This window comes from Xenopus laevis, chromosome 6S, assembly GCF_017654675.1.
Source record: "Xenopus laevis strain J_2021 chromosome 6S, Xenopus_laevis_v10.1, whole genome shotgun sequence".
Lineage (NCBI taxonomy): Eukaryota > Metazoa > Chordata > Amphibia > Anura > Pipidae > Xenopus > Xenopus laevis.
The window spans coordinates 26504993-26528078 of record NC_054382.1 but is presented as its reverse complement, the minus strand read 5'-3'; the positions used below and the strand labels follow the sequence as shown (position 1 = coordinate 26528078).

At 38.9% G+C, this 23086-nt stretch overlaps 1 protein-coding gene across 1 annotated transcript in view; it reads left to right on the top strand.

Annotated features, from left to right (window-relative positions):
• slc25a13.S (solute carrier family 25 member 13 S homeolog) overlaps nucleotides 1–23086 on the top strand; it is a 97001-nt gene that overhangs the window by 41184 nt on the left and 32731 nt on the right. Inside the window, exons 6-12 of the mRNA XM_018269193.2 lie at nucleotides 3948–4094; nucleotides 5859–5997; nucleotides 8923–9016; nucleotides 9143–9227; nucleotides 13708–13795; nucleotides 14178–14336; nucleotides 21439–21491. Of these exons, the coding sequence (XP_018124682.1) occupies nucleotides 3948–4094; nucleotides 5859–5997; nucleotides 8923–9016; nucleotides 9143–9227; nucleotides 13708–13795; nucleotides 14178–14336; nucleotides 21439–21491 (765 nt within the window). The remainder of the gene's footprint in view (nucleotides 1–3947; nucleotides 4095–5858; nucleotides 5998–8922; nucleotides 9017–9142; nucleotides 9228–13707; nucleotides 13796–14177; nucleotides 14337–21438; nucleotides 21492–23086) is intronic.

Here is a 23086-nt window from a genome sequence, read left to right as displayed (position 1 = left end):
CCAATTTTATAATATAGAATAGTACACACAGGGAGGACAAATATAATAAAGAAGTATAAATATACAAATGTAAGTGCCATGTTGTAATGGACACAGTGTAAATGAAGTCCCTGCTCCGTAGAGCTTACAGTCTAAGTTAGATGTGTTTAAATATTAAAACTTTTACAAAAATACATCAATTATAATGAATTGTCTAAAATTTAGAAGCTTATTTTTTATAAATTTAATAATATAATAGAATTATTAGATTATTGAATTACTCCTGCTGAAGTTCTTTTTGGGGGCCACAAATTTAGTAAGATAGGATACCAAAATCTGCAGTCATGAATTCCCCTCACCACCACCAATATAAAGCTGATGGCGCTGGAAAATAAAGAGGGTTCCATAACCTGCGTGGGTCCACTGTAAGTAGGTAAAAGAAAAGGCAATAAATAGGTTTTATCACAACTGAATGTTTACTTTTACCATTGTCAGTCAGTCTGTGGATTAATTCAGTATACCAATAGTAAGGCTAATACATCAAAATCATTCAATATAAATAAAAATGATTGACTAAATAATTGTTAAACAAGCTATGTTTCATTATTTGCAAAAAAATAAATAGCACATGGTACGTCAGTTTCTGATCTACAAAAGCCAGTCTCCCGTAGTGCAAACAAACTAATAAAGGAGCAAAATTTAGTGTTTCATTATAGTCCTTTGCCTAAAAATAGGTGATGGGCGCAGATTCATTCTCAGAGTTCAGTCAGCAGGAAAAGCAGTCTCTCACTCACTCTCTCATGCGCACTCACATATATACACGCACATTCTTACATACTGTTTACATTAGTTATTCAGTGTTACCACGTACAGACAAGGAACCAAGGCATTTAGGGTTTTATGGCAGTTAACCTGGTCCAGATGGGCCACTTTATGTTCTAAATCATGTGTATATGCCACTTTGAAATTTTGGAATTTCAAAGCAGAACTTCGATGTACAGCACAGTATGGACGACACACATTCTTTTCCAGTATATCTCCTGCTTAACTTAATGAACCCGCACAAATCTGGAAAGGGAACTAATATTCCCCTTATCAGGAACCAAAAAAGAATCACACTGTGCAGCCAGATGAAAGTGTACCAAAGCAATAGAGAGATTGATAAATCTGATGGTATCCTGATAAATGTATCCTGCCTCTTTTTTTTTCCATCCTGGTTTGGAAATAATTTAAATGGGAAATGTGCGGGTTTATTTGCCATGTTTATCATGTTTTTATTTGGGGCTTGTTTACTAATGCTCAGCAGTGTGCACAGATGTTACAATATATGTCCTGTTGCTGCAGTTTGCTGCCATTATTTGCTAAATTAACCCAAAAAAAGGCAGTATGTTTGTGCTCTTGCTGTCCAGTGCATTCCAGATCACTTTATAAAATAAAGTGCTTCTATTTCGATTTATTTGCTGTGGGCATTGTTGAGTTCAGTCTCTGCAATCCATTACTGTAATTTCCATTTAATGTGATTTGCTGGTATTAGTATGAAAGTGGTGGTGCCATAGTTTGCATTGCTGCCTTGTAGCTGTTTCAGTCCTAGGATCAATTCCAGTCCATGTACTCTACAAGTACCAGTTGTAGTACCCTGGTTTCCTTACACACTCCAAAACAAAATGCAGGTAGGTAAACTGGCTCCTGATAAAACTGACCCTATCATGTGACTGTGATCGCGACCTTAGGTTGTAAGCTCTACTGACTACACTATTGTTAGTGATGTACAGTCTCTATAAAATGCTATGGGATATATTTGTTCTACAGGTATGGAACCTGTTATCCAGAATGCTCGGGACCTGGGGTTTTCCAGATAATGGATTTCTCTGTAATTTGGGTCTTCATGCATTAAGTCTACTAGAAATTCATTTAAACATTAAATAAACCCAATAGGTTGGTTTTGTTTCCAATAAGGATTAATTATATCTTAGTTGGGATCAAGTACAAACTACGGTTTTATTATTACAGAGAAAAAGGAAATCATTTTTAAAAATTTGAATTATTTGGATAAAATGTAGTCTATGGGAGACAGCCATTCCGTAATTCGGAGCTTTCTGGATATCGGGTTTCCGGTTAAGGGATCCTATACCTGTACTACATAAATTAAGGATAATGCTTCATAGTCGACAGTAATCCTTTTGTATGTTTCTCCCCTTTGTATTAAAAAGGGACTGTGACTTCTCAAAAAAATCCTAGAAAATGTTGCCTAGCTTAATTCTTTTTCACAGAGGTTTTATTATTTCTTGCTTATAGTTTTTAATGTATAAAAGGTTTATGTTTGAGACACTCTGACAAATCAGGTATTCCCTACTTTTCAACAACTGAAGGTACAACTTCAAGAACCAAAACAAGTATTATAGATACCTTCAATTTCGCTGTGCGATATTTGACTGACAATCTAGCTCTTCCCCCAAGTGTATTCCACAGAAACTTGCCTACTAGGGCTAGTGGAAGACCTTATGCCACTGAATGAAACCAGAACACTTATGCGGGCCATACTCTATTATGAAAAAAAACTGGTGATAATGAACTGGATGGGGACAAACAGCCCCACTGTTACCCAATGGGTCCATCTAATTAACAAAACTCTTCCCTCCATTAAACTCACTTATATGGCTAGAGGGTGTCCAGATACATTTTAGAGAAGATGGAGATGGAGCCCGTGTCCTAAACTTTATGCACATAACAATGGCTCATCTTGATGAGGCGATTAGACAGGATGTTGCATATAATATTGTAGGAATGTATGGTGCTGTATAACGTATTGTACATATGGACCCCTTTGGCTGTGAGGGCCACTGGAGACATCACATGTCTTTGCTTAATTTTAATTGTGAACCAAGTTTGTGTTGGTTGTATATTTACCCTTCCCTGTATTAAAATAAAATAAAGACTTTGAAAAAAAAAAAATCTTTGTGCATCCACATCCTAAAGACATTGGCACTCGTGGACTTTTTCCACCTGTGTTTCTATGCAGACAGAGTAAACACCTGGGGGCATATTTATCAAAGGTCGAAATTAAAAAAACTTGGAACTCCAAATTCAAAAAGACCAGTTTTATTAGTCACTAATGACATGTCGGAAGTGTGACACTTTCTGCTTCCTTGTCTTATTGGTCACTAATGACATTTCGGAAACGCCCCACCTTCTGCGTCATCGACTTTGGAACACTTGATTGTATTATTGAGAAAGCAAACAATAAAAAGAATACTTGCAGTGTATACGGTCACGGTTATTATTTTTGAAGATAGAATCTTTTCACGTGTGTGATATTCTTTAGCTTGTGTAACATGGGAAGGTAAGTATTGGTTATATGCCTCTGGCTACTAATTTCCCTGTGCCATAAACTCAATTTATGGGTCGCTTTCTATTGTTAATTGTTACGTGCTGTCCTATTCATTCCTCTTGTAACCTTCATGAACACATTCATTCATCACAGATTTTAAAGGGGTGCTTCACCTTTAAGATAACTTTTAGTACATTGTTTTTCAATTGGCCATCTTTTTTTATTTTTATAGTTTTTTAATTATTTGCCTATGTGCTCTTCAATGGGGTCAGTGACCACTCAACATCTGAAAAACAAATGCTCTGTAAGGCTACAATCTTACTGTTTTTACTACTTTCTATTTAGTCCATCTCCTATTGATGTTCCAGTCTCTCATTCAAACCAATACCTGTTCTCTAGGGTAATTTGGACCCTAGCAACCAGGTAGCTGCTGTAATTCTGAGCTGCAGAGCTGCTGAATAAAAATGCAAAAACCATAAATAATAAAACAAAATGAAAACCAATTACAAATTGTCTTAGAATTTCACTTTCAATGCAATAGTAAAAGTTAATTTAAAGGTGAACAACCTCAATAACAGCCACCAGCTTTTCCCTTGTCCACAGAACTGATGTGATGATTTTATATGTTCTCTGCCTGCAGGAAATCCAACTGGAACATGCCAGACAAGCTTTTGTGCAACGTGATACCGACCATACTGGCACAGTCAATGCAATGGACTTTAGAGATATCATGGTTACCATCAGGCCACATGTTTTGACTCCATTTGTGGAACAGAGCTTAGTAGCTGTAAGTTGTTTGAATACTAGAAATGTCTATAAAAGTCGAGCTTAAATATCATGCCGATCTTTAAGACCGTTTCATAGGTATGTTGTATTTTTTTTATTTATTTTTTTTACCTTGTTCAGAGTTTAGTCGTGGTGATTGTTTCATAGGAACATAAAGGACAACTAAAAAATTTACAATTATTTATGCCACTGATCTTGCTTCTGTGCCTAAAACTACTATGCAGCTTATCATATACTGTATCAACCTCTGTTCAAGTTGGAAATACATTGTCTAGAGCTGCTCTACCTGTATAGGTACAATGGGTTTCACAACCCTTTTTTTTAAACCTAGTGTAATTGAATAGCGATAAGGTATACTTTGTCTGTCCGTTAGCTGTACTACAGTATCAATCATACTCCAGCTAAGGACTCTGGGTATTACAGCCTTAAACAGACGAGGAAAATCCATACAGTATCATCATCTAGTCTTCAGATGGACAGGCTGCAGATTTGCCTTCGCTGTGCTTTAAAGGAGAACTAAAGCCTAACTAAAGAAGTAGCTAGAAATGTTGTACATTATGTTTTGGGCTTCTGTACCAGCCCAAGGCAACCACAGCCCTTTAGCAGTAAAGATCTGTGCCGCCAAATATGCCCCAGTAGCTCCCCATCTTCTTTTCTGCTGTTTCACTGCACATGCTCTGTGCTGCTGTCACTTACTGAGCTTAGGGACCCACTCACAATATACAGTACACATAGAATAGAAATGTCACAAAATAAGGCTGATTAGTAATTAATACAGATAATTACTACATGGCAGCACAGAAACCAGTGCAATGAACACCAGAATTGTATAATCAGCCCTGTAGCATTAGTTTATATTACAGGCCAACCTCATTTTCTGCTTAATAATTTGTGACGACCCTTAAGCTTAGCTTCTCAACAGCTGCTCAGAGCCCACTGAGCATGTGAGTGTCACAGACACTTTCCAAGATGGTGACCCCCTGTGACAAGTTTGAAGTCCTAGATCATTGCTGCTATTGAGGAGCGGAAACTTTAGGCTGGTGCAATAAGTTCAGTATATAAAACATGGTATTTTTATATATATATTTATTTTTAAGGTTTAGTTCTCCTTTAAGGGCAAGGATACACTGGATATTCCTCAACATGTAGCAAAAAATGTATAAATGCCACTTAGTTGACTTAATTGGTAATATCCCAGGCTGTCAGATCTTCCATACCATAACTGGCTGGCCCACCTAGCCACAGTTCGCCTGTTTATGTGGTTAATTTGTCTTTATTTCTAGAAAAAAAGAATGGGTTAATGGGGGGGTGCAAAAAAAATACTTTTTACAAGTGAATAACAAACCATTTTGTTTACTAGTTTTGCAATGAAAATTCTATTATGAATCACTTTACATAACTGCGTATTTCTACCGATTACACGGTGATATGTTTCTTAATTGGTAACATGAAACAAGCACCCTTCCCTGTAATGGCTTTGATACAGTATGTCAGCCCTGTGAATGACGCTAGCCATGATATTGCAGTCCAACATGTGTATTTACTTAGGCTCTTGGAGTCCTAGCCTGCACATGCTGGTCATGGTTAAGCTCAATTCCTCCTCTCAGGAAAAAAGCTTTCATGGACTTTATTAGCAGGAAAAAAGTATTTTCTTTGACAGTTCACATTGGTGTCTTAATAAATCTCTTTCCATAGTGGTGCAGGAATAAAAACAATTCCTTTCCAAGAGTCTAACTAGCTGTTTTTTTTTCCTCTTCCATTTAAGGCTGCTGGAGGTACCGTATCGCATCAAGTCAGCTTTTCATACTTTAATGCCTTTAATTCTCTTCTAAACAACATGGAGCTCATTAGAAAGATCTACAGTACACTGGCTGGCAATAGAAAAGACTTGGAAGTCACCAAAGGTTGGCCATAGTGTTCTTATTAAAACCTCTGTACTTTTTTCCCCTGTAAATTCATTTTGTGTGTGTTCTAAATATGATTCTCTAACGTCTAACCCTTCCCATCAGAGAGTTAACACGTTATCCTTCTTCTTCTGTCCATGCTCTGTTCCATTCCTCTGTCTGTCTCATTGCTTTTTTCAAAGCAATTCACTTCTAAATAACTGGGTCACATTGGGAACAGAGTCAGAACATGCGACTGTAGTTATTGACTTAAATTGCTTTTGTATTATTTCATATTGCTTTGATTTCTAAAATAGGTGCCCCCAGGGACTGGTCATTTACATAAAAATCCTCTTGTTTTGTGGGCCAGCAATTGGACCTGTCACATGAGGACATCCCGCATAAACAGTCCTCTTCGGACGGGATTTTCAAACTTGCCCAATAGTCTATCGGTATTGAGAGCTCGATATATAGCCTTCTCGTAAACTGCCATCTCAGTCTGATGGGGACAGAGTCAGCAGCTTTTGTTGGCCCCTTAATGGCCACCTTTACACTGCCGCAGTTGCAACCAATCAACGATTAGTTTTGATCATTCTACTAAACATTAGAAAATGAAGACAAGATGTGATTACTTTTTATAACAGCACAAAGGAAATTCATTTCTTATTATTTTGCAGCAACTAAGATATTTGCTTCTTGCATGCCCAGAATATTCCTTATTTCCTTTTATTTATATATTTCTGTTAATTTTGAAATACTCCTACAACTTGAGTTGTTTAGTTGCACAGCTTCCTATCAGTGCAGAAACAAATGCACCTTTAGCATGATCAGCTAAGGAAAATCACTATAAACCCTATTTCTAAATTGGATATTATTTTCTCTTTAATTGGCCAGTGTTTGCTGTGGTTGGATTGGTTTTCCTCTCATATCCAAGGTGACGGCATGAAGCCTTAACTCTTCAGTACTTCAGTACCCAATGTAGTATTTGATTACTGATGCCTGAAACTCCTACATTATGAGAGTTGTTAGCACTTTGGAAGCTCCCTAAGACAGGTCTGGAGATTGTAAAAGAAATGTGAAGCCAGGAGCTGGGTGAAGAACGAGTGCGTGGATTCTTTTAACTGGGCCTGATTCCAAATTGGCAGTCTGTGAGCATGTCCTTCAGGCCTGGTTAAGGAATTCACTGTACTTTTCTTGGCAGTTCACTTACTTAGCCTACAAGCTTGGAACATGATGTTATCGCTCTTTTCTTCACCACATTTCCAGTTTTTTGTTTTGAACTTAAAACACTTTGGGGAGCTTTCATTAAATAGCCTTTCCCAAAGTGAAGACATCACGTGTAAATCACTACCATTGAAAGACGACTCCAACAGCATCTGCATCAAAATGCATACGTTTCTAATCACTGCTCTTACAGTTCTTCAAGCGGGTATGACACTGGGGCTTGATTTGGCCATCATTTTCAACAGGCATGTGAATGATTTGGCCCCTAGGTGCTGCAGAACTAGAGATGTCCGCTCTCGCTTTCAGCTTTCAGATCTTACTGGGATACTTTCAGATCCTTATCTTGAGGGCTCTGTTTGAACCTGGCACTGCATGGTAACCCTACATTTTGACATAACTATAAATTAAACCAAATCCGCTTGGAAAGATACCGAACACAGGTTTACTGATTAGAAAAAAATTGAATTTTAAAAAGTTACAAAATATTAACAGAAATCTGCTTTTCCAAAGGAAAAAAAAATACCCACTTGTTGCAACTTGCCAGGACACGGGGCCCTCTAAAACCAATCTTCTCAAAGTACCCTAAATCAGTGGTTCTAAAAGTTTTGGGCCTGCCCCACTAAGGCACATGGTTCAGAGCCTTGCTTACCATGGCCCAGCCTGAAGGGCAGTTAGAGACAGATTTAGGGATAATGCCAATTTGCTTTCTTAGATACTAAATGGAGTCCATTTTTAAGGGCCTATTAGAGGAAGGTGTGAGATGAACACATGTCTTTGATGTCCTACATTCAGTTATGTTTTTATGTCTGCAACAAGGGGGTTCTGGACAAATATTACATGTTAAAGGGGGGACTGAACCAAATATGTTTGACAACCACTACATTAATTGTCACAATTGCTAAACTATTAATATTTCTTAATGTACCAGAACCAACCACGGATAAGGAGCCCCCTCCATAACAACTATCTTGACCTCAGCAGGCCTTGTATTTTAGAAGTCACTACAAGGATTATGGTTGGGTTTGGCTCATTCTATGGGAATCAGATATGTTTAGTGACTTGGTGTTTCTGATCTGGCAAGAAATGTGATGACAGAGACCTGCTCACCAGAGTTTACAATCTGAGACAGGGGTCCCCAACCTTTTTTACCCATGAGCCACATTCAAATGTAAAAAGAGTTGGGGAGCAACACAAGCTTGAAAAAGTCCCTTTTGGTGCCAAATAAGGACTGTAATTGGCTATATGGTAGCCTCTATGTGGACTGGCAGCCTACAAGAGGCTCTGCTTGGCACTATACTTAGTTTGGAATTCAAAAATAAGCACTTGGTTTGGGGACACTGAGAGCAACATCCAAGGGGTTGTGCAACATGTTGTTCACAAGCTACTGGTTGGGGATCACTGATCTAAGGCATTAGCCTGATATTGTGATGTTTGGGCCAAAAATGATCAGTGACCCATCAGAAAACTACAAATAGATTTTGATGGCCTTGTAATATGTATGTTCATGTATATGTGATCACTGACCTTTTGTAGTGTATGGAGAGCCCCTGTGACATATTTGACCATTAATACACTCTCTAATATATTGCAGCTGCTGAATTCAGACTTTGGGTTTGAGCTCAGTATTGAATGATCACAATTTTAAAATAACCCCAGCATTTAGGCTAATTTGAAAGCAACCCTCGTTACTCAGTCTGTTCACTTTCTTAATTTTCTTTACAGAGGAGTTTGTCTTGGCGGCACAAAGATTTGGTCAAGTTACACCCATGGAAGTTGACATACTGTTCCAATTAGCAGATTTGTATGAGCCAAGAGGGTAAGACATGACAGAACTTCTTATTGGAAGAAAATATTAACTATTCACATCTCTTCCCACCACAGGTGTTTTTTTTTTTAATTGTTGTGTTGAATTAAGCATACGGCACATTTCTCTTTTGTGCAGACGTATGACTTTGGCAGATATTGAAAGAATAGCACCTCTTGAAGAGGGAGCCTTGCCGTACAACCTGGCAGAAGCTCAAAGAAAGGTAACATTATCCCTTTATTGCATTTTTTATTGTAAGAAAACCTTTTTCTGTGTTCATGGGTATCGTGAGGACCAACTCGTAACATGAGAACCCATTTTTGGGTCTTGGCCTTCAGGTTAAGAACACCTGATTGATTAGGGTAGATAATCTGTCTACTACATGGAAAGCCCTGTAGATTATTGCTTTTCTTCCTCAGATCAGACAGTGCGGTCTATAATGCAACAGGTATATGTGCGATTTTGTAATCTTTCTCTAAAGGCATTTTTTTATTAAGCTAGGGTTAACTGGCCTAGTTCTCTGGATCCATATTCACCTTTTCTCCATAGACTGATTATTTTGACAAATGCTTATTAGGATGTGAACCTACATAAGGGAGCAACTCCACGATACATTTGGTGCCGACATGTCGCCATGCAACAAAACGCATGAGACGTGTCGGATGTTGTGAAGAAACAGGAAGTGAAGGAGAATCACATGTAAGAACTACATTTATCCGACTGTCGGATGAAAACACAGAGGATAAATGTAGTTCTTACGATTCTCCTTCACTTCCTGTCTATTCACAACATCCGACACGTTGCATGCGTTTCGTCTCATGGTGACGTGTCGGCACCAAACGCATTGTGGAGTTCCTCCCTAAAGGGGGCTTTTTTTTATGCTGTGTAAATCATTGGAGACTGGTGACATTGCCAGTAGTAACCAATTGGCAATAAGATGTCCACAATCATTTACAAGTTGGAAAACAAAAGCAAAGATCTTGTTATGGTCAACATCACTGGTAGTGTTTGTCTCCAATGTTTTACACAGCGTGATAGGCCCCAAAATTACTTCAGTTCTGGTCTCTAGTATTCTATAGGATATTTTTGAATTTGCAGTCTTCTTTTAAATATGTTTTTGAAAATAGGTGCAATGGAGTCCATGAAGACAGTACCTAAGGTTAAGGTTTGTCCAGTGGCTAGGGGTGATGCTTACAGGTGCAGTGATAAATCGCTACTGTTCTGCATAGTGTGCTGTATTGTATGGCCTAGCTACTGCTGAAGCTTTTTTCTAACTGTATAATTGCAGCATGGACTTCTTTCTCAGTTTGGCCACTTGATGTACAATATATCATGAGGAAGCTAATACATGGCCTTCAAAAAGATACATAGTTAAAGTGGTTGTTCACCTTCAAACACTTTTTTCAGTTCAGTTGGTGTCAGATCATTGACCAGAAATAAAGACTTTTGGCAATTACTTTCTATTGGGGATGGGCGAATTTTTGTCGCCTTGTTTTGCAGCGGAAATGACGCCCATAGACTTGTATGGCGTCTTGTGTCAAAAAAAAAAGACGCGCATCAAAAATAATTTGCTGTGCAACAAAATTTTTTTGACGCCCATAGACTATAACAAGTGTTGGCAACATTTTGCCAGCGGCAAATTTTTGGTGAAACTAAATGGGTTAAATTCCCCCATCCCTACTTTCTATTTTCTATTTGTGACTTCTTTTTTTAATAATTTATAGTTTATAATTGTACAGTGTAAAGTTTAATTTTTCACCTTCTAAAGCACCTCTGGGAAGGGGAGGGGTCGCTGACTCAACTGCTCTAAATTGATACAGTTAAGGCCCCCATACACGGGCCGATAAAAGGTGCAGAGTTGGGAGCTTATTGGCCCGTGTGTGGGGCCCTCAGACGAGCTTCCCCGATTGATATCTGGCCGAAAGTCGCCCGTATTGCCTCCATGCTGATCCTAGGGACCACGATCGCCAACCTCAATGTGGGCATATCGGGGGAGAGATCCGTTTGTTTGGCAATAACGCCAAATGAGCGGATCTCCCTGTGTATGGCCACCTTTAGTTGATACATTTGTTATCTTTATTTGTTATCCTGCTGAGCAGAATCCCTGAGTTTCATTAATGGCAGCTGTTAGAATTGATAGTTGCTAATATTCCACAGATACTGCTGAGAAATGTATCCACTAAATGTAGAATATTGTAAAAGAAGCTGCTGCTGGATCACTGAGCTGCCAGACTGAAACTAGACAGGAACATTCAACTTTAACCTTAAATTTTGGGAAAAATGTAAAAAATGGAAAGCAATTGAAAAAAGTCTTTGTTTATGGTGAACAATCTGTAAAACAACTCAACTGAAAAATGTGTTTGGTCTTTTTTCAACCCAAATTAAATGGGTTGTTCACCTTCCAAAGTCCATCAACTTTAACCCCCCCCCCCAAACTAACCCCACTGCACATACAGTATATACACCTACTTAGAAAGATTGATCTGTACTCTCATGTATATATCAACTATATATATCTTATACTAATTGTACATTTTAGTATCACAATAGCTTTGGATATTATGTCTGTCCAAGAAATCATCCAAGCCCCTCTTAAAGGCATTAACAGAATCAGCATCCCAACATCATCCGGCAGTGCATTCCACAACCTCACTGTGAAGAACCCCCTACGTTGCTTTAATGAAAGTTCTGTTCCCCCTAGTCCAGGGATCCCCAACCTTTTGAACCCTAGAGCAACATTCAGAAGTAAAAGGAGTTGGGGAGCAACTCTAGCATAAAAATAAGTGCTTTGATTGGTGGTCATTTGGTAGCCCCTAGGTGGATTGTCAACCTACATTGAGGCTCTGTTTAGCTGTGCACCTGGTTTTTATGCAACTAAAACTTGCCTCCAAGCCTGGAATTTAAAAATAATGATCTGCTTTGAGGCCACAGGGAGCAACATCCAAGGGTTTGAAGTTCAACATGTTGTTCAAGGGCTACTGGTTGGGGACCACTGCTCTAGTCTAAAGGGGTGGCCTCTGGTGCATTAATCTTTTCTATGGGAAAAAAAGATCCACTGCTATTTGTCTATAATGCACTCTATTGTACTTGTCCAAGAGTAATCATGTTCCCTTGATTTCAGGGCTCAAGGAAAAAAAATATTGCTTCTTTATAGTTCGTATACATGTAATTAAAAGCAAACCTCACTGGCTTGGCTATTCTTTCAATTCTCTTTTATTCTCTGTTCTCTGGTGTATTTGGCTTTCTATTTCAACTTTATCAGATCTAGCTTATGAAACCTATACTTTAGGGGCCTAAGCAAGCTGGTCACACAACAGATTCCAGGCGTTCCTTGTTGTTTTTAACATTTATCAAAGCTGATTCCATTACATCTCAGGAGAACTGCAGCAATAGTAGCCCCTTCCCATTCTAGCGAATGTGATTTTTGTCACGGGTTCTCCCCAAGAAGACTGCACACACAGTATTTTTTATGGAGCATTTGTTACTTCATTAGACTTGATAGGATTTACATATGCAATATACATGCCAAAGAAAAGCTTGGGTTAATAGAGTCCGTTTTCTGTACAATTTCCCAACTCTCAAAGTCTAGATGTATTTTTTATTATAGGTCGACAGGTTATTTTTAGCATTCCATAGAAATTCTAAGTTTGTGATGAGCAGCTTCATATATCATCAGCCAGACACTGCCAAGCAGAGGATTGTGGAAGTTATGTGTCATCCGCAAAGAATGTATTTTGCTCTCTCCAGTGCATAGCATGATGCAGGCTCTGTTTGCTTTATTTGGATCTAAAACACACCTTTCTCCCTGCATTCCATTTTATTTTGTTTCTCTGTTACAAACAGCACAACTTAGTTACTTCCTTGTCTTGAGGATGCTCCTCCCCTTTTGATTTCTGCGCGCGCCATCTCTCTGACTGTTAAGACCTCAAAAAAGGTGCCTTCTGCACATGCCTGATTAATTTTCATTGGAGCAGAGGCAGTAAACTTTCCAAGTAGACACCTCTTTGAGGTCTTCACAGTTGGAGAGAGAAAGAGCTCATAAAGAAAAAGGTGTGGAGCTTCATGCTAGACAAGGGTATTACTAAAAGAGCTGCAGTTGAGCTGTTTGTGATAAAACAAACAAAGGGAGATGGGTATGTTATTCTGGGGTTGTTTAGAGTAATTAAGGGGATAAAATAAGGGCAGAGATACGCTCAGAATCGGGGAGATTAGTCGTCCAGCAACAAATCTCCTCTTCTTCAGAGCGACTAATCTCCCCGAACTGCCTCTTGCTGGCTAGAATGTAAATCGCCGGCGGGAAGGCAATCGGTGTGCTTCGTTTTCCGAAGTTGCCTCACGAGGAACTTAGGCGACTTCAGAAAACGAAATGCTCCGAGAGCCATCCCGCTGCCAAATTTGGATTCCGGCCAGCGGGAGGCGTTTCGGGTAGATTAGTCGACCCGAAGAAGAGGCGACTAAATCTCCCCGAATCTGAGGGTGTGTCTCTGCCAATTTAATGCCCATCGCTTGATTTCAGGATGCATGAAGATCTTATGCAATAACAGTGGAATCAGCTGTGCCGCAGCAATCAATATCTCTGGGCTCTGGTGTTTGCATTGCACTACCTTGAAAATAACTTTAGAATTGTATCAGCTCACTTATTTGATATACAATATTCTCCTAAAAAAAATGTGCTAGTTTGCTGATATTCTTTTCTCTTTAAGAACCAAGGCACAGGTGAAGTGCAACGTACTGTCCTTGTGCAAGTGGCCGAGTCCGCTTACCGATTTGCCCTTGGTTCCATAGCAGGAGGTTAGTCATGGTTGAACATATCTTTTTTATTTCCAGCACTTCCCTACTCTTCTTCTGAGTTTTACTTGTACAAAGCTCTGTTTGTCTGTCCCAGCAAGAGGGTTTCTTCACGGGTCGGTGAGATGCCTGCATTTGTACAGGTTCCATTGTCCTTTATGGACAGCTGAGGGTTATGGCTTGCACAACTCAAATCAAGATTTATAAAAGTTAATAGAAACTTACCGATCTATTTTAATAACATTTTTGACAAGGCTTTAATGTAGTCTCATTAAGTTTATGAAAAGTAAGCGACCAACGGGAACGTGTGCAGTTATCATGATTGGGGCTCCAAACAATTTACTACACTAATGTATTTTCGTTTCTTTTTTAACCCTTTTTAAAGCTGTTGGAGCAACTGCTGTTTATCCTATCGACTTGGTGAAAACACGAATGCAAAATCAGAGGTCAACAGGGTCATTTGTAGGAGAACTCATGTACAAGAACAGCTTCGATTGCTTTAAGAAGGTGCTACGCTATGAAGGCTTCTTTGGCCTTTACAGAGGTTAGTGAGCGTATCCTTGGCATTATTTTGACATTCATTTCTCATGCAAATACTGTGGCTAAAGGCTCATCATAATATATCAAAGGGGATGATGACGTAGAACTTAAAGGGATACTGTCATGGGAAAAAAAAATTTTTTTCAAAATGAATCAGTTAATAGTGCTGCTCCAGCAGAATTCTGTAGTGAAATCCATTTCTCAAAAGAGCAAACAGATTTTTTTATATTCAATTTTGAAATCTGACATGGGGCTAGACATTTTGTCAATTTCCCAGCTGCCCCCAGTCATGTCACTTGTGCTCTGATAAACTTCAATCACTCTTTACTGTTCTACTGCAAATGGAGTGATATCACCCCCTCCCTTTTTCCCCCCAGCAGCCAAACAAAAGAACAATGGGAAGGTAACCAGATAACAGCTCCCTAACACAAGGTAACAACTGCCTGGTAGATCTAAGAACAGCACTCAATAGTAAAAACCCATGTCTCACTGAGACACATTCAGTTACATTGAGAAGGAAAAACAGCAGCCTGCCAGAAAGCATTTCTCTCCTAAAGTGCAGGCACAAGTCACATGACCAGGGGCAGCTGGGAAATTGACAATATGTCTAGCCCCATGTCAGATTTCAAAATTGAATATAAGAAAATCTGTTTGCTCTTTTGAGAAATGGATTTCACTACAGAATTCTGCTGGATCAGCACTATTAACTGATTCATTTTGAAAAACATTTTTTTTCCCATGACTGTATCCCTTTAATTTTCTGACATTTTCCAATTGGTCTTCAATTTTCAATATTTTCTCAATATTTAACAGCAACTCTCCAGTTTTAAATCAAGCGGCTATCTGATTGGTTACATAGTTTCATAGTTAAATTGGGTTGAAAAAAAGACAATGTCCATCAAGTTCAACCCCTCCAAATAAAACCCAGCATCCATACACACACCCCTCCCTACTTTTAAATAAATTCTATATACCCATACCTATACTAACTATAGAGTTTAGTATCACAATAGCCTTTGATATTATGTCTGTTCAAGAAATCATCCAAGAAATTCTTAAAGGCATTAACTGAATCAGCATCACAACATCACCCGGCAGTGCATTCCACAACCTCACTGTCCTGATTGTGAAGAACCACCTATGTGGTAGCTAGGGTTCAAATTACTTTAGCAACCATGCAGTGGTTTGAATGAGAGACTGATATTTGAATAGGAGTGGATGTAAATATAAGTAGTAAAAAGTAATATTAATAATAAAATTGTAACCTCACAGAACAATAGTTTGTTGGCTGCTGGGGTCAGTGACCCCCATTTGTAAGTTAGAAAGTGTCAGAAGAAGACAATTCAGAAAGTTTTAAGAAAAATAAATAATAAAGACCAGGTGAACTACCCCTTTAACCCATCTCTTCTACCTTATCAATATTTAGTCTCATTTAGCTGAAAATCAATTTTTGTTGTTACGATTATATTTTCTTTTTTGGAGGCAGATATCAATCAGGACAGGTTTAAAAAAGTTGTGGTTACCCTTCCAGTAGCAGTCTTCAAAACTCCTGTGTAACCCTAAATCAGCAGGGAAGCTGCAGATTTTACAGAGCTGGCCTACTTCAAACCAGCACTAAAAACACAAAAAAGAAATGGCTAAATTCAATAAGTGCAAGAATTCACAGATGTGTGAGTGTGAAATTATGCTGACGGGATGTTTTTAAGTTATTCATTGGGCAGATTTATGTTGTTTCACTTAGTCCACTCCTTGGAAGGCTCAGGCTTTCAGAATCCAGACTCATTGCCAGTGTGATCTTGTTAGGAAAATGATGAGATTTCCTCTGCTAAATATTTCACCTTCTTGTTTCGGAAGTTGAAAAAAAAACCACCAAGCGCAAGAGATGCATTGGTTCTTTTTTAATCTCATTTACCTGTTTTACTTTTGTTTGTTTTTTTAATCGTTTATCAACTAAGCTTTGTAACATTTTTACAAATCAGCCTTCGAATTAATTGTCACATTCCAAAACTGTGATAATAAGGTTGAAAATATGCACAGGAGCGTTGCTGCATCTGTGCCACACACTGAAATATGTGCATGTCTCAGAGGTTCTATATTCCATTAAACCTGTCCTACTGTCAGGAAGGTCAGCAAAGCATTAATACTGTGTGTGGTTCAGTCTCAGCAGCACTAAAGGGATTAACACCTCCTCTGCATTGACTGTTCAGAGACTACACACACACATGGACTCCACTATTTCTGGCCAGGCTGATCCCACAGGGGTTACTGAAGAACCTGCCTTCAAGATCGGGTGGTCTGGGAAGTTTCTGACTGTTAAAATGTGTGGGTTGTTGCCTGCATATCTGTCTGGCCACCTTATCTTCCACATTCGTTAAGGGTTTGGTTATCCAAATATATCATCTGGTATGTTTAATATTGCCCAAATATAGAGAAAGGTCAGATATACCCTTGACGCCCCAGGTGGCATATGTTTATTATGAGGTGAGGAATTTGTCAGCTTTCCTACTGTGCAAGGCATTGTATATTATAATCCATGAAAAGGAAGCTTCATATGCTCATGAATGCGAGTGCAAGTACAGTGTGCTCTAATTAGGGATGCACCGAATCCAGGATTTTTTCAGCAGGATTCGACGGAATCCTTGTCGCCGAACCGAATCCTAATTTGCATATGCAGATCGGGGGTCCAGCCGAATCCAAAATAGTGGATTTGGTGCACCCCTCACTCTAATGGATGCAACACTGAGTGTGCCTTGAAGCTATTCACAAAATATAACTTTTAGTATGTTATAAAATGCCTAGTTCTAATCAACTTTTCAGTTGACCATCGTTTTTTATTGTTTTTTTTTTTTAGTTATTTGCCTTTTTCTGACTTAGCTTTCAAATGGGAGTCACTGCTACCGTTTATACATTTTTCTCTTTAGGCCTTTTTGTATCTATATTCAAGACACTTATGTAAATCAATGCATGGTTGCTAGGGTGTGGGGTGTAGGGTTGCTTAGCAGCCAGATTGCTGACATTGCAGACTGGAGAGCTGCTGAATAAAAAAAGCTAAATAACTCAAAAACACCAATTGCAAATTGTCTCAGAATACACTCTCTACACAATACTAAAAGTTAATTTAAAGGTGGAACAACCTCTTCAAAGAGATTGTTCACCGTCAAACATTTTTTTTTTTTTCATTTTAGTTGGTTTCAGATAGTTTGTCAGAAATAAATTCTAATTACTGTCCATTTTTTCGGCGACTAATCTCCCCAAAATGCCTTCCCGCCGGTGGGATGGCACTTGGATCACTTTGTTTTCTGAAGTCGCCCTAAGTTGCCTCATGAGGAATTTTGGGCAACTTCAGAAAACCAAAGTGATCCAAGTGCCATCTCACCGGCGGTTCACATTCTAGCCGGCTGGAAGGCATTTCAGGGAGATTAGTCGCCCGAAGAAGAGGAGATTTGTCGCTGGGCAACTAATCTCCCCAGAATACTACGTATGCCACCACCCTAAATGTATCAACTACATGTAGCAAATTGTAACTGTTCAGAATCTACACCTGGATCACTGAGCTGCCAGACAAACACCAGAGACAGGAACATTACATTTTAAACTTACATTTTGTAAAAATGGTAGTAAATAGATAGAAGCAATTGAATAAAGTCCTTGTTTATGGTGTACCTCCGGCTCTCCTCAACCATCAAATGAACTCCAAAATGATGTGCTCTTGGCCGGCTCCAAACATAGAACCATGTGAGATACAACAACTTTGTTTCCCTAAACAGTCGCATGTGAATCCCAGTGCCCCTGGCAGATACTCTACCGACTGGCCCCGGGATTAATTGGCCCTAGAGCCCCAAACTGACTCCCGAAAAGAAAACTAGGACCATGGGAATCTGATCTGAGAATAGGGAGAAGAATCGGCAGAAAAGGAAGTCCAAGGGAATCCGGAAGCCAGAAGAGAAGTTGAAGCGTGATAAAAAACCGAATCATTGGAGAATATTTGATGCGCTTTTTTAATTACAATTGTTCTGTGAATATAATGTGAGATTGTGGAGTAAAGTTGAAGAGTTTGTCCTAACCTGCTTTCTATACCCTTCTCTGGCTATCCTCTAATGGTGATACGTGGAGACTTAACACTTAAAATCCATGGGCTATGTGCAAGATATTGGCACCTATTTTATGTGTGGTGAAAACACTTGAGTGAAATTGAGTTAAGGAAATTACACTTTATATTTTTTTTATCTTGTTTCTCACATGGTTCTATGTTTGGAACCAGCCAAGAGCACGTCATTTTGGAATTGGAGTTCGTTCAGCTGAAAAAAGTATTTGGATGCTGGTGATGCCAATTCACCCATTCATCATGCACTGATAAATTGTGATCATGAGCACTAAGGAAACCCTAGAACTTGCACCAGACTGGCAATAATTCCATGGTCCCTTTAACAGGTTGATTGTGAAGACAAAACATATTTTTATATATATATTTTCATATAATCAGGCACTAAGGGTAAGGCCACACTGGGCATTTTGGGGAGATTTGGTCACCTGGCGACTAATCGCCTCATCTTTGCGGCGACCAATCTCCCCAAACGACTTCCCTGACTCTGCGCTGGCTAAAATGAAAAAACGCTGGTGCTAATCACACGCGGCAATTCGTTTTCCAAAGTTGCCTGAAGTTTCCTCGTGAGGCAAAAAAGGCCCAGTGTGGCCTAACGCTAAATAAGTAAATAACACTCCAGGCTTTGTCACACTGTAAGTGACACTATCCCCACTATGATCTGTTTGGCACTTGTTTCAGAGTTATCCGTGCTATTAAAACCATGTGTCCATTTAGAAGCTCCAAATTGCCTAATAACTATGTAGGGGAAGGAAAGCATGACTGGGTGGATTTATGGATTTGGTGGGTTGGGCTGTTAGCAATTTAGGGGCTTATCTTTTATTTATTCAAATGTCATTACAAAGATGTTCCAAAAAACCTCAAACATGTATATTCATTTACAATGCACTAAAAGCAAATGCTTGGTATATTTAATGGGATTTTTAAAACAGGAATGGGTGTAGCTCTCTAACTTTCAGCCTCACTTGAGCAAATGATGGCCGCTCAGCATGTGCCTGACAATTAGCCAACCAGCGAGAGTGGTGAGATCTTGTAGCTCAGCTTTATGCTCATTACTGGGTTGTACAGGGCCGGCAGCTATTCTGCTACATTTCTTTTTTTTTTAAGAAAATGTATAACCATCCTTAGCAGCTAAAGAATGCTAAATGTATTGATTCCCTTTAGAGGAGATCTGTTTTAACCTTTGACTCTTGCAGGACTTAAACTGCCAGCATGTGCCCTATACACAATATAATTGTTACTACATCCAAAGAGCATCCCAGAATGATCCTGCTAATCTGCTCACTATGGGAGTGCATATAATGGCACAGTATTGTAATATAGTAATGGGAACTCCCGATTATGGTGAAAAAATTGTTGCTTTATTCGTGCCTCAAGCTAAGCGACGTTTCGAGCTTTTCCAGCCCTTTATCAAGCTTGATAAAGGGCTGGAAAAGCTCGAAACGTCGCTTAGCTTGAGGCACGAATAAAGCAACAATTTTTTCACCATAATCGGAGTGCTGCTGAAGTATTTTCTTGTACGTGAATCAGACCTGGGCAGACAGAGTCACAGACGGCACCCGACGCTGCAAAGAGCGGTGAGAGTGTTTGTGTAGCACGACTTTGTGTTTGTTGGATAGTAATGGGAACTCTTATCCTAACAAACTAGTGATCGGTGAATAAATTAGCGAAATTGCAGCAAAAATTGGCGTCAATTTTGACGCCGGAGACATTTAAATGGACGTCCATTGACTTTACTGTGCATCAGAATTGTCGCTGATTGATGGCGTCGTCATAATTCACGTTTCGTGAATTTTTTGCCCATTTCACAAATTTCTCTGGAAATTTGCGGCAAAGCGAAATGGGAAAAATTCACCAATCACTACCAGAAACCCATTTCTTGATTTATCTCTTTTTATTGATTTTAACCATAAACAACAGGTTACATTACAGTAAGTTCTTTTTAGGTAGCAAAACAATTGAGCAGTTAAGTAAACATTGTAATGGCATAATATGTTAGATGTTAGACAAACATCTCTGTCTGAAATAGAAGAATCTCACAATAAATGCAAGTAAAATCAAAGTAGAACAAACCTGAAATAAGATTAAAGTTGAACTTAAAATTAGCGCTTAAAGATTAAAATTAATATGAAAAAAATAAAGAAATAAATCAAAATTAAAATGTCTCTGCTCGAGAAAACCCATTTCTAAGTATTTGATATGTTGTTTCATTACTGAGTAGGGATTCCACACAAATATAGGTTTCATTTTTTTATGCCAATTGTTGTAATTCCATGCCAATAAGACCATTACACAGTGCCTTGTACGCATTGTATTTTTTTTATTGGCAGACCACTTATCAAATGTTAAACTCTAACATTCACCCGTTGAACTGTATAGAAAGTAGGTGAGTTCTTCTGTGGGGAGCTCTAATCTCATGCCATGATACATTTGTCCCTTAGTCTTTCTCTCTGGCAGCCAGAGGATACTGGTTTTAATACTGTAGAGTCACTGTTTTTTTTATAATTGCTTTATGAACATTTTGGGGTGTCTGCTAGATTTGAGGGTGTGTGACATAGTTGAATAAGAGGCGTATGCACTTTATCCACATGAGGAGTTTCTATGGAATTAGGGATGCAGTGAATCCACTATTTTGGATTTGGCCGAACCCTCCGTTCGAATACTGAACAGAACCTGAATTCTAATTTGCATATGCAAATTAGGGGTGGGAATGGGAAAAAATGTACTTCCTTGTTTTGTGACAAAAAGTCACACAATTTCCCTCCCTGCCCCTAATTTGCATATGCAAATTAGGATTCAGATTCGGTTCGGCCGGGCAAAAGGATTCAGCCAAATCTGAATCCTGCTGAAAAAGGCTGACCTACCTGAATCAATCCCTATATGGAATATGTAAATGCTGTTTATATGAAGACTGATTCTTCCTCTTTTAACTCTGTGCCCAGAAGCAGCTGTAACTGGGGATGCACTGAAATTTGTCAAGACAGTAATTGTGTTTTTCTTGTAGGCCTCTTACCTCAGCTGCTGGGAGTAGCTCCAGAAAAAGCTATTAAGCTAACCGTAAGTAAGCCTGGTATAAATATTTAGTGAAATAAATTACATGACATGCAAATCACTTTCTAGTATATACCACAGTTTTTCTTGTCAAGTGTTCCATGTAAAACTGGGAGCCTGGGACCCTTTAGCTAAGGCTATGCTGCCATTCTCAGATGATTGGCAGGAATACAGCTAGACCAGTGTTTATTTCCTGTGTCTGATAATGTGGCCATTATATCAACAGGAAATAGCAGAAATAGCATTTATTTTCTTTTGTTCTTTACCAAATTTTACAAAAGGGGAGACTGGCTAATGTTATCACAAGAAATCTGCTGGTCCTAAAGCTTCTCCTCTGGCCCAATTTTATGCTGGTACTTTTGCATCGAAAGTCCTTTCTGTGTCTGCTTTTATATATAGGAAAGACGTAATTTTGGCCATTAAATCTTACCACTGAGCTCTTAAAAACCTCTTAAAAATAGAATAAGGCTAGAAATGGTGTATTTTGTATACTAAATATAAACATGAACTTACTGCACCACAAGCCTAAACAAATGATTTATGCTTTCAAAGTTGGCCACAGGGGGTCACCATCTTGTAACTTTGCTAAACATCTTTGCAAGACCAAGACTGTGCACATGCTCAGTGTGGTCTGGGCTCCTTAGGGATTGTCATAAATTATTAAAATAGCACAAGTCAAATAATTTCTGCCAGAAGTCGATACAGCAATACTGAATAATACTCAGAATATGTAGACTGCACTGGGTCCTGTGTTGTCATGTAATCTATTGTGGAATACAAACTTTCTCCAACTCTGCAGAACCAGTGGCTGCAACTAAATAATCCTTCAATAATAGTCCCAGTGTATCTGTTTAAATCTGGCTCCATGATATTTGTCCCTGCAGCTGGAGTTGGAAACAATAAAGGGTTGTAAAGGCAAAAATAAAATCTAATACAAATCTCTACACAGTCGCTGACTGCTCTACAGGGAAACAAACAAAGCAGCTTGAGTTCTGCATGGCTGGAAAGTAAGGTAGTAGGCTCCCTCTGCTGTTCATAAGTATGATTGTTTCCCTGCAGAGCAGTTAGGGACCGTCTGACAATTCCTATCCACAGCAGTAAATGAAGGGAGAATTTCACTGCATGCAGTCCGGTACACGTTTTTTTAATTAAAGTATATTGAGATGGGTTTCTTTTTCATTAAAGACAGTAAAACTGACATTTTATTTTTTGCTTTTACATGACCTTTAACTTAAGCTTAAAGCAATTATTCAGTGTAAAAATAAAAACTGGGTAAATAGATAGGCTGTGCAAAATAAAAAATGTTTCTAATATAGTTAGTTAGCCAAAAATGTAATGTATAAAGGCTGGAGTGCCTGGATGTGTAACATAATAGCCAGAACACTACTTCCTGCTTTTCAGCTCTCTTGGTTTCCACTGACTGGTTACCAGGCAGTAACCAATCAGAGACTTGAGGGGGGGGGCACATGGGTCATATCTGTTGCTTTTGAATCTGAGATGAATGCTGAGGATCAATTACAAACTCACTGAACAGAAATTTACCATGTGGCTCCCCTTCAAGTTGCTGACTAACTCAGAATTATAGAGCCGAAAAGCAGGAA